At 34.9% G+C, this 12,052-nt stretch overlaps 1 protein-coding gene across 1 annotated transcript in view; it reads left to right on the forward strand.

Annotated features, from left to right (window-relative positions):
• Window positions 1-3,024: 3,024 nt before the first annotated feature.
• LOC149218705 (serine/threonine-protein kinase ATG1c-like) overlaps window positions 3,025-12,052 on the forward strand; it is a 370,274-nt gene continuing 361,246 nt past the window's right edge. Inside the window, exons 1-2 of the mRNA XM_089384128.1 lie at window positions 3,025-3,482; window positions 3,611-3,870. Of these exons, the coding sequence (XP_089240254.1) occupies window positions 3,625-3,870 (246 nt within the window). The 5' untranslated portion in view covers window positions 3,025-3,482; window positions 3,611-3,624. The remainder of the gene's footprint in view (window positions 3,483-3,610; window positions 3,871-12,052) is intronic.

The raw sequence follows: 12,052 nt of genomic DNA on the forward strand, positions 1-12,052 counted from the left end.
ATATATATATTTATATATTTATATATTTTATTATAGTATGAATTGAGTTTATTTTGGTTAGTTGGGAGGAATGGTTGTCATCCTTCCCACTTAAGTATAATTCTTGCAAGTGACAAGTTGAATAAGGCCACGAGTGCTTGGTCCAATGACTAAGTGTGGAGTTGATCCCCCACAAGTCCCGCAGTCCATTCCTGGCGGCTCTACGTACACTTGTGAGACTACTCTAGGTGCAATTTCTCTAGCTGGGCACTTTCGACTTTGAAAAAAGTGACATATTGAACACATGTCTAGGATATTATTGTCATGGGTTCGAGTCTTGTTGTTGTACCACCTCAAGCCTCAAAGAATATAAAAAACATATGATTCTTATCATAATGTAGAAGAATAAGAAATTAAAGCAAATATATACTTTGTTTTGTGTGTGTGCACTTGTGTGTTTTTCACTTGGTCTACTCATATATTAATACTGTACAAAAACAATTATAGACATGGTTATTGAGGTTTGCCAAAAATGAAATCAAACCTCAATAAACTTTGCAAAAGCTTCCCCAATTGTACTAAATCAAGCATATAAAGTCTTTTAGAACTATATCAGGACAACACTATAGATGCGTTAACTTGAAACATAAAATATAATAAATAAGCAACTAGAAACATAACATGATGACAGATAGTGGGATTAGAGTGATGTGGGTTTAGAAGGGCTAGGATAAGAATAAGTATTTGATCCTTTGGCTTTGCTTGAAAGTTTCTGTCACAAATCACCCTTAATGACTATTGGGTTTGTGTTGGTCCCATGTGGGTTAGAAGTTCCCATGACCTCCACTATTCCTTCCTTTTTATTTGGTTTATGGTCAATAACCTTGCAACTCAGTTCAAAGACAAGTTTGCATAGCATTGTGAACTTTGCTTCCAACCATCACAATATATCTAGTGTTTTTGGCTCATTATGCCCCTAGTTATTTACTGTGATGGCAACTAGAGTCTTGACTAGGCAATACAATTCCATAATCTTGAAACATATTTTTATCTTGAGACCTAGAAAATCCAGAGATTGAGATCTAGTCCTGGAATTTATCTTGGATTCGTTGCCTATACGTCTATAGATACCTTTGTCTTGTTAAAATGAACAACCCCTAAACTATACATTAGATGTGTTGTGGTATGTTATAGTTAAATTGTTGATGGGCTTGTAAAGCTGTCCTTTCCACACTTGTACCCTGAAAGTGAGGCATGGCATGCCTATTGGTTGACACTTTGGCCTTCCATTTTCACACTACCCCTTGTCAGCTAGATTTGGGGGTCTTAGTCTTCGTTTTATCCACCATTGCCAGTGCCCAATTTAGAAGAGACAAGATTGAGTCTTATCTCAACCTGAGACTTGAGTCATGTGCAACACACCACCTGTAGGTTCGAAATGCTTTAAGAAGCCACTACCAAAACCCCACAAAGAATTAAAATTGGCTAGCCAACACACAAGCTTGGAGCAAGGGAGGTCAAGGGGGAGACCAAATGACCCTCCACACCCCAAATACCACCAAATAACACCTAGAAGGAAGAGGAAACCCTCAAGTTCCTCTTGCCATAGAAACTTTAGATCTCTTTATTGTTGGTAGAGGAAGGGATATTGGGAACCCAAATATAACAAAGAACACTAGCTAGGTTAAACCAAAGTGGACCATTTCTTTGTACACTTTACTTTGTGTGTGTAGCACCACCATATTTTTCCTATGGCACCCACATTCATCATCTCCCACATACATGCTTGCTCATAGATGTTCCCACCATTTGAATTACTAATGTTAATGTCGTTGACGAGGCATCCCACTAAACCTCACATACTCATAACTAAAACATTCATAATCTCACACTGAATAGCCACCAACCTCCCACGAATTGTCATAACAACCAAAGTGTATTCTTAAAGCTTACCGAGGAAAAAGTATTAAGTGAAAATTAGAAATGAGATCTTGACCCTCTATGTGATAGATGCACCCATAATCCACCATAATCACTTAATCATAAAATAATAATACTAAAATTCTATTGAGATAATGTCTATCAACACTATATACTTCTTTAAAAAATATTATAATTAATAATTTTATTTATTTTAAAATATATACTAATTCAATAATAAATAATTATTTTAATCATATAATAAATAGTATTTAATAATATAATAGTATATTCTATCATCTAACTTATTTTATTTTTTTATTATTTAATAAAAGAAATATTTATTTTGCTTATATATTTAACTAAAGTTAGTAGTCTTTTTACTAGTATAACTAACTTATTTAAAAAATAATAATTTAAGTAAATTGTGTAACTAAATATTTATTTTATTTAAAAAAATATTTATTATATTTATTTTAAATAAAATATTTATTATATTTTTATTCACATCTTAATTAAAATAAGAAAAAATATTATATTTTTAAATAAAATTAATAATTTTAATATTATATTTATTAAAAGTAAAAAAAATATTTTATTATTTTTTTAATTAAATGGAATGAAATATGCACAATCAGTTGTGAAATCAAGAAAATGACTGTCTAGCTACAGTCAAACTAACGTTTTAAATTAAATCTCTTAATGCCTATCTTATTAATGATTTATTTTTATATATAGAATTGTTCAGTTTAGAAACTAATATTTAAAAACTAATAAAAGAGAAGTAGAATTGTTCAGTTGAAAACAATATTTGAAAACTAAAAAAAACCTAAATATATTTTCTAAAAATAAATGAAATTAATAAAAACTATTTAAAAATAAATAATATATTTAATAGAATGTATTTTTAACTTCTTCTTATGTCAAATAAAATATAATCATTATAAATGATTTAAGTAATCAACTAGAAAACTTACTCTAAAAATTCTAAACCAATCAAATTAAGCGATAGATATTGAATATTCTATTTATCTATATATTAAATAATTTAATTAAAGATAAAATACTTAACGTAACTTAAAATAAAACACTTACCCCATTAATTCAACTCTGCATACACGCCCTAAAGAACTCACGAGCCCTCAAAGATTTTTGCCTGGAGCAATACAAACTTGGCTGCCTGTCACATTAAGGGCCCAGATAAAAAGGCAAAAGACAAAAGCGAAAGCTTCCTCTTTAAGCTTGCATGTGTGCTGAAAGTTCATGGCCAATTCCTTCACTAAGATTATATGGAGAATTCATCTCATTCATTCTTATATATATGATGTCGCTATAATAAACACCTACAGTGTGCAAGGGGTGGCATCATTCTCCTCCTCAATCCAATTTTCTATACTTGGGTTTGGGTGCTGCCAATCCCTTGTTAATATTTGATTTGATTTTCTTAAAAATTGGGCCCAGGAATCCTCATCTATACATTTCAAAGCAGCTTCCCATGACCATCCTTTGAAGAAAACTACCTATTTCCTGGAAAACCCAGGAAGCGAAGGAGCTCTTAGCTAGTGCTACTGGAAATTTAATTTGTATGGTTTATAGCCGTTAATTAGCTGAATGCTGACGGTTTTTCTTCTTTTTCTTAAGAGCTGCAATTGGGTTCTGATGATATTGAGATTCAGTGAATTTAGTTGACCGAGAAATAATTTTGGTGCAGAAGTAGAGCTGAGAATGGCAGAGGGAGGGAGCAGGGGTAGAGTAGTGGGTAATTACGTGTTGGAGAAGCAGATTGGATCAGGGTCCTTTTCCGTGGTATGGCGCGCCAGACACATTCACCACCGTGGTTATCAGGTTGCTATCAAGGAAATTGCTACTCAGAAGCTCAGTCACAAGCTGCGGGAGAGCCTGTTCTCGGAGACAAGGATTCTCAGGCAAATTAATCATCCCAACATTATTCCACTGCATGACATTGTCGAGGTGAGTTTCTTCTTTTCAGAATGTTGACAATCGGTTAGTGGGGAATTGCTATATTTATCTTAAATCCATAGAATTTGGCAGAAGCAAGGACTTTTCTCTGTACTGTGAGAACGCTCCTTATGAACCCATATCCCATGGCCTTTTGTACCATACAATTCTATGTTTCAAATATATATAGTGTTTTTTTTGCTTTTTTACGAGAACATTTGGCCAATAGTTTTCATAATGGGCCTTCTTGAATATGAGCCAACTGGGTAGTATTTGACTTTATATATGGGACTAAATTCGACTTGAAAGCACGTGCTCCTACTGTTGTAGCCTTAGCAAGGACAGTAATGGATATTAAACCATCTTGTGGATATTCAACCATCTTTTGGATATTTAACCATCTTTTGGTCCTGGAATATGACCTAAAACTGCTTATGTTTAGCTAAGAGCTGGTCTTTATCAAACATAAGGAAACAGTTAATGGGTTAAGTTTAAGAGGCATTTGGCATGAGTGCAAATCTGCTCCCTTACAGATCACCAGTGGATTATTTCGGCTGGCTAGGTTTTGTCTGCACATGATGATATATTGCATGTCAGAAACTTAAGATTATATCACCAGAGGCTCTTCTGGTGGCCCTGAGTTTTTCCTGCTTAAAAAAAAATTGCTTTCATAATGGGTCATTGGGCTTATTGCTGTTAAATTGGCTCCAATTCATGCCATCGGGTAGGAGTAGAAGCCTACCTGGGCATCTCTCACTGGAATGCCGTTATTAGCAGTGAGCAGGTTTTAGCTGCTGTAAAGCAATGATAAAAAGTAAAAAGTAACATTATAGGTTTTGATACTTATTGAGCTTCCTTGAACACAGCCACAGACTTTCTTTTTATATTACTTAGAATGCTGTGTAGTGTTGACACTTGTCTATGCATGTAAACTTCATCCTGTGTACCTTAATAAATATTGGACAGGCAGCTTTCTCAAGGCAGGGCTTTCTGACCAAGCGAAGAAATTTAATCATTGATTTGATCCATTTAGATAAGAATGTTGAGGTTCCCAAACTGGTACAGACTTGAATGCAATTGGGTTTTATTGTAACTAATGCCTTGTGAATTTGGCCAAAAGGTTGTATTTAGCCATTTGACTACGCCAATGTCATGATAAATTGACATGTTCATATTGCCAGATACACCACACTGAAGCAGGGAAAAATCATTCCTGATCAGAATTTAAATCTGTTTGCTTCCTTGAGACTTCCTCTATAAACTGACCTTCTGCCTCGCAGAGTTTAGCCTTCATGACTAAAGGACTTTTCTTTTTCTTCTTATATATATATTAGCTTTAGTATCTAGATTGGTCTTTGCTAAGGGAGCCATTTTGTTAAGCCCTAGACAAAGCCCCATATTAAGCATGAAATCCTTTATTAATCCCTAAATATTGAGTCATTACATTTCTAGTGTTATATTAATAGGGCCTAGAAGCTCTCATTGTACCCTTTGTCTCTTATATATATATGAAAGAGGTCTAGTCTTAGGATCATCTCCATTTTGTGTTCTTGTACATTGTTCTATTGTAAAAGGAGGTCCCATTTCTAAGTTCTTCCTCAATTTGATTACTAAACTAATTGGACTGTTTCTCTTATCTTTTCTTAACCATTTGGAAATCATCTTCATCCGTGGAGGATTCAATTAATATTTCTGTCCACTCTCCTTCTTTTGAAGTTTTTGGGAGTAGGATGCCATGAAGTGGTTGGTGCCATGGCAAAACCTGCACTCGAAGGTAGTATTATTACAGTCTAACAATTGAGTCCATCCATTGAAAACTATTGATTTCCGAGAGTACCATAGCAGGCAACCTTTGCTTAATACTAAATCAACACACATTTTGGCATGGATGTATTGACCTCCTTCTTTATCATCTTTGTCATACGCAGCAAATTACCAATTATTTCCATTACCTTTTCGTCATAGTGGGGAGATTTCAAAGTATCTTCCAAACATGTGTTGAAGTAATTGACATGGTGGCTAGGCTAAACTTTGGCATTGATGACTTCAAAAGAGATTTGCCATACCCTTAAACTAGAGATTGCCCTTAATAACTCTCTTCTTTTCTTCAAACGAAGTAAAACCTTGGGGAGAAGCCAAGGGATACTTCCCCATATTCGTGATGGAATCCCTAATAAACTCATTGACATAGATTAGTGCCCCCCACCTAGGGCCATTAGAATTGGGCACCATTGACATGGAACTAGCCAAATGCTCTTCGGCTTGGAAAATTGAAGGACATGAGGTGGGGCTTTGATCCACTTATGTGTGCATGGGTCATGCGATCATCTAATATAATTAAGTGTTTGGAAACATCTTGTCCCATCCTCAAGCAGTCAAGAAGAGTGAGATTGTTGGTGCTGCATTATTTGCCCCAAATGGCCCATGAGGGACAAATATTTCATGAACGAGATTTGAACCTAGGTGGGGTGAATAACAACTTCTCTTAACCACCCAAGCTAGAGCCACTTGACAATATTGAAAGTAAACTATGAAAATTCCTCTAGCGCAAAAGCTTATTGTAAAAGCCTTTGTTCAATATTTTGTTGTGTGATATTTGGACATCGATGAGCTTGGCTATAGATGATTGAATTGGCAGATTAAGGCATTCTCTTTATAATTTCTAAGGCTAGATTACTTTCAAAGAGATGTGTAGGACTATAATGTCTTTGCTTTTTCAATGAGGAATCTTTGGCCAAAAAGCTTCTTCTTTGCTAGTGATTGGAATGCCTTCTCACTTGGCATAACAGCTTTAGAAGTTTTTCTGGTAGTGGAGGTCCTTGGAAGATTAGGGTTGAAGTGGACCATGGAAGCTTGTTAACTTATCAAACATTAACTTTCACGAGGTTGTGATCAATAGAACAATCCATGCTAAGATGAGAAGTCATTGAGGAAACTTGTGAATCTGATGAAACCCCAGTCTGAGATGAAGCATGCTTACACCTGGGAGATATTCCTCGTTGAAGGTTGCTGTGACAAATTTATGTTGTTTGAAATTATATATCTATAACCTACCTTATTTATTTTTTTAACATAAAATGCATCATATTTCCATTAATTTATAGAATATATTACATGAATTTTACAAAAAAACAGGCTGTGAAAACAACTACCACAAGCTATAGCGAAAATGTAAAAATTCTAGCTAATAATATTTGGCCAACCATTGCCACCAAAATTTAGTGTTTCATAAACTGCCAAAACGCCCAAGGCAGAAAGCAATAAGTACATAGCAAACATTCCAGCTGGCAGATGGAGTGGGCAGGTTAAGATAGGAATCAAGCCCACGTCCAGAGGAGGATCTTTATCCTCAGGGGGAGGCCTTCATCTTTCCTTGTGGGCTTAGGAACAACCACCATGGGCTCCCATCTGTCGTTGCCTTTTTCGTATTTCTATATTAATATTTATTGATTCTAGGGCCCATATGGTAACCTAGCTCTCCAATTCCTTTCTCAAAGCCTAAAATCTCTTTGATTGTTATGAAACTTTTCAACTTTGCAATTCACTTTCCAGCATAACTTTGATCTTCGGGCATTCTTCCAAGCTCTATTTTATAGATTGATTATGTTTCCACTTTTTTTAGTGTTGGAAAACGATTTTATGTTATGCTTCTGTTCATGCAGTGGAACCTTTAATTTCCTGGAAAGAGGACAGCACGACTCAAGTGACATTAAACACCCCTCTCTTCAAAGACTCAGCTCTACGGCTTTCTTTTCAACACCTTTATCTCTTTCATTGATAGATGTTACAGAATTTATCCCTTAAGATAGGTGATATGTCAATATTATTGAAGTATCTCACTAGTATCTTAGTAATGTTACCACGATTCACTGTATAAGGTAATGTTATTGAACTTTATCACCTTATAATTCCTAAAATATCAATGTATCTCAATTTTCCATTTCCTTTATACAGTTGACATTAACGTCTGAAGATATAGCAATTTATTCACATGAGAGCCCTTTTCATGTTTCACTGGTGTTATATCTTATCCTTTTTGTATGGATCATATCAAGTCAATTGATACCCCACCTTTTTATTCTCAACATTTGGTTTCGAGTACCATTGGTGCTAGTGACTATGCTCTCCTTCTAATTTCATATTTAGTTGCCCCAGACTTTGTAGGCCCTATAACAGCTAACTTTGTTGATATGTAATTTGTAAAATAGAAAATTGCCTTAATTTTTTGTTAAAGAATCACAAGGGATTTCTTCTAGAAGAGTTTATGCGATGTAAAATGAAGAAGTTGTCTGCTTGATTACGCTTGCTTTGTCTCTCATTGTCTTCATATATTTTATCTGCTGCATTTTGAGTAATGTTTTTCAACTTCATTGTTGAGTTATTAATAATAATAAAAATAGTAATCTAATTTTAAGATCACGGCCAAGCTAGACACCAAATTGGTGCATGTGACCCCCTTGTTTATGGGACAAGGGACCCCCTCCATGCAGTGAATATATAGTTTACTTTTCAATCTATTGTACATATATTATTTTTCAGGTTTTTTCCTTTGGTCTCCATAGGCATGCATTGTACTACTATAAATCAAGGTTGTGATTAGTCAACATAAATCTAAAGAGCCTGGTTATACAATGTAGAAAGGAGACAATGTGAATGAATTGATGGAAATCTTGGGATTCTCTAAGTTAAAGAATCTTAACTCATTAAAAACGTACAAGACACTAGATCCAAATTTGAAGGTGAAAACAGGACTTGATGTTTTATGCTTAGCACTTTGCTTCATGTATTTGGTATATATTCAGAGATGGTATGGTTTCCTTTTTATTGATTATTTTTGAAAGTGCTTTCTTTAAACTCAATAGAGCATCACAACTGGCCTGGAGAGGTCAAGCACCATCAGTGGGTCGCTTATGTTTGTGGAATGGCCTTTGAGGGGTAAACCACTAAACATAAACACTCTTGTTCAACTAAGCTTCCATGATAGGGGGGTACTCTTCTGTCAAAATCAGCAAAGATTTACACTTGGCCTTAATTGCTTATTCATGCCTTTGGGGAAACTGAACCTTCTTCACTGCTGAACCATAACCCCATTGGCTTAGCACCATAACCTTTTCTTTTGTGTTACTGAAAATGATGCCTAAAATGCTGATCAATGTTTCAAATTCTGAAATAGAGGATGTGCATTGTGTGGGGGATAGGAACCTGAAATATTTCAGGGCAAACAAAGAAAAGGAAGAAAAACCTAAAGGGAAGCATTCTGGTCTGGTAGCACGGAAGATATGATTACTAATATCAATGTCTTTATATTGACACACTTTCTTGCTATCTATCTACTTGTTTATCATATGCTTATAGATTTTGCAAAGGTACTTTGAAGCTTGTACCTGTTATGCTCCTAGCAGCTGAACACATACTTTGTCCTCTTTATGCATGTGGCAAATGTCAGTTTCTTTCTCCCATGATTGTGATGGAAGGTGCTTTTTACAGCCCAGGTGGGTAAGATGTGTCACATCTGTAATGCTGATGTGGCACTGGTTGACTCAACAAAATCAATTAATAATAATATAAAACAAAAATGAAGATAATTTTGGCTCAAAAGTAAAATAAAACAATATATTGGCATTTATATAAATTGAACATGAAAACATAAACACAATCACTAAATATTCTTTGCAATTTCAAACTGTATTTCATCTTTTAGCTATCTAACTGATTTCAAATTGGAGATTTAGAGTGGCAAATTAACATTTTCAGGTCGGTTTGTTGTCCTTGCTGTAGGTGTAATTGTTCATAGTTTCTTCTGTATTGATCTCTTGCTATTCTTCTCTATCTACAGCTGTAGTTATATATTTTAAATTCTAATCATTCTTTGCAAACCAACCTGAAGCCATAAAGCAAATCCAGCACATCCAACTGCAGTTCATTATATTGGCAAGTTTTATGTTGAGTGGGAAAAGTGCTAACTGAGAGAATTAAATAGGATTGGTCCAAGAGGCTTGATTGATACTTTGAGAGGTGGACTCTGGAGTGTTTTCTATGCCGAATTTTGTCTTTTGATTCATCTCTTGCATCTTTGCAACTTATTGCCTAATGCACACCTGGGCTAACGTGGAGAAAATCATTAATCCACTTGGTGTGGCCTTGGGGGCAAGTCTGGAGTTGAGCAGCTGTTACTCAATTTCGACTCCTCCATCTAGGCAAACTCCTAGTGAAGCCAAGGGGGCTAGTCCCTATGAGAAAAGAAAACTAAGGCTTGATTAAACTAAAGCTAAACAAGAAATATCTAGGGGTTAATAAATTACACAAGAACACATCAACAATATAAATTACAACATGTCACTTTAAAGCATTTAAATAACTTTACAAGTAAATGAAATAATCATAATCACATATAACAATCCATAAGCAAGAGATGTAACAATAATAACCAAATGAATGGAATACTCTTAAGCAAATGATATAGCGAATGGAGACTAGTGCCGAATAAAGAGTACTTGTGAAAGTAAATGTTCACAGTGAGAGGAAAATGCTTATACTTGGAAATGGAAGTGCCAAAAGTAAATGTTGCTTGGAAGTAAATATGGCAATGAAAAATAACTGAGTACAGAATGCTGTAAAGTAAATCCCAAGAGTGTGATTGTAATCCAAATGCTGTAAGAGGGAGTGTTGTGGAATGTTCTTGGTGTTTTAGTTAAGTTAGATTTCACTTGGATTTAGATTAATTGATGGATGTAAGTTAACAGATATGTGGTGATCTGTGTGAATGTGCAATGTGAGATGTTTGATTACAATAAAGTGAATCTAACTAAGGTGTGTTTCCTCTTCTACCCTTATCATCATTGGGTTAAGGATGTTAAAATTTGGGTACTAGAGGACAAGTGGTTCCCTAAGGCTTTGATCTTTGGCCTAGGGAAAAGTGTCCAAATTTATATTTTACTTTTTTCTTAAAGTGACTTTATAAGTGGTCAAGTCAATTTAATTTAAAAGTGACTTTATAAGTGGCAAAGTTACATTCTAATTTAAAAGTGACTTTATAAGTGGTAAAGTTACATTCTACTTTAAAGGTGACTTTATTAAAGTGAATGAAGAATTAAAAAGTGAAAAAGTGACTATGGAAATAAAAGGCTAAGTGGGTCTTTATTTTAAGTGGGTGAGTTAAAAATAGAAAGTGAGAATTAAATGCACATTTATTCTCATCCCTAGATCTAAATGAATCTCAGCGATTAGATCTTAGGGTAACCCAAAAGGTCATTTAGAGAATAAAATGAGAAGAGAAGAGGAAAAGATCAATTCATTCTTTCATGATTGAGAGAAAGAGAAGAGAGAGCAAGGAGAGAATTTCTGAGCAGTGAGGAAGTGAAGGAGAGCAACCAGAAGACATTTCAGCAAATCTGGGCAACAACATTTATTGGCACGCATCCCAAGGAAAAACCGTACAGCAGGAGAAAGGCATAGAAATTGAGGAAGAGGAATAGCAAGTTTTGGGCTCATTTTTCGAGGATGGCTGTACAACATTTAATGTTGTTTTATTGCTGTAAAAATTTCTGTTTTCGCTGTTTGCTGATTGGCACGATTTTCGAGGTTGAGTTCAAGCACAAAAATAGAGATAAGTTTTAATTTGTGGTCGCTGGAATTTTACTGTATATTTTAGTTTCTCTGTAAAATCATTTTCAGAAATAAAGAAGAGCTCTCAAACTGGTTTTCCCCAAGAGTTGTAGGGGGTTTTTCCAGGGTCGCATTGACCAAAAATCACTGTGTTATTTTCTATGTGTGGCTGTCATAATTTTGCTGTGTTTTATTTCTGCAATTTCAGCAGTGGTGAAATCTCTAAATTTGTGTTTTCAGAAAAATATTATCATTTCCAGATTTTAGAATTTTTATGATGCTTGGATTGAAAACTAAATGCATGGAGTGATAAGGAAAACTGATAACCGGAGTGGGGGTTGAAATTTCTTCATGGTATCAGAGGTTGGTTGGCTGAAAAGTGCAGTTTGGGACAACAAAGTGAAAATTACAGCAAACTGATTTTTACACAGAAAACAGAAACTTTTACCACAGATTTGAAAATTTCAATTTGGTAGGACAGTGAAACATATATTTGGGTTTGAGAGTTGAAGACAAGTTGGATGGGCAGAACAACTACAGTGCATGGAAGGAGAGAATCTAGAGCATCTTTGAGGAAGCAGAAGTCTGG

Source organism: Pinus tabuliformis, chromosome Q (genome assembly GCF_031772625.1).
Source record: "Pinus tabuliformis cultivar Carrire ecotype Pingquan chromosome Q, CPIR1, whole genome shotgun sequence".
NCBI classification, from domain to species: domain Eukaryota; kingdom Viridiplantae; phylum Streptophyta; class Pinopsida; order Pinales; family Pinaceae; genus Pinus; species Pinus tabuliformis.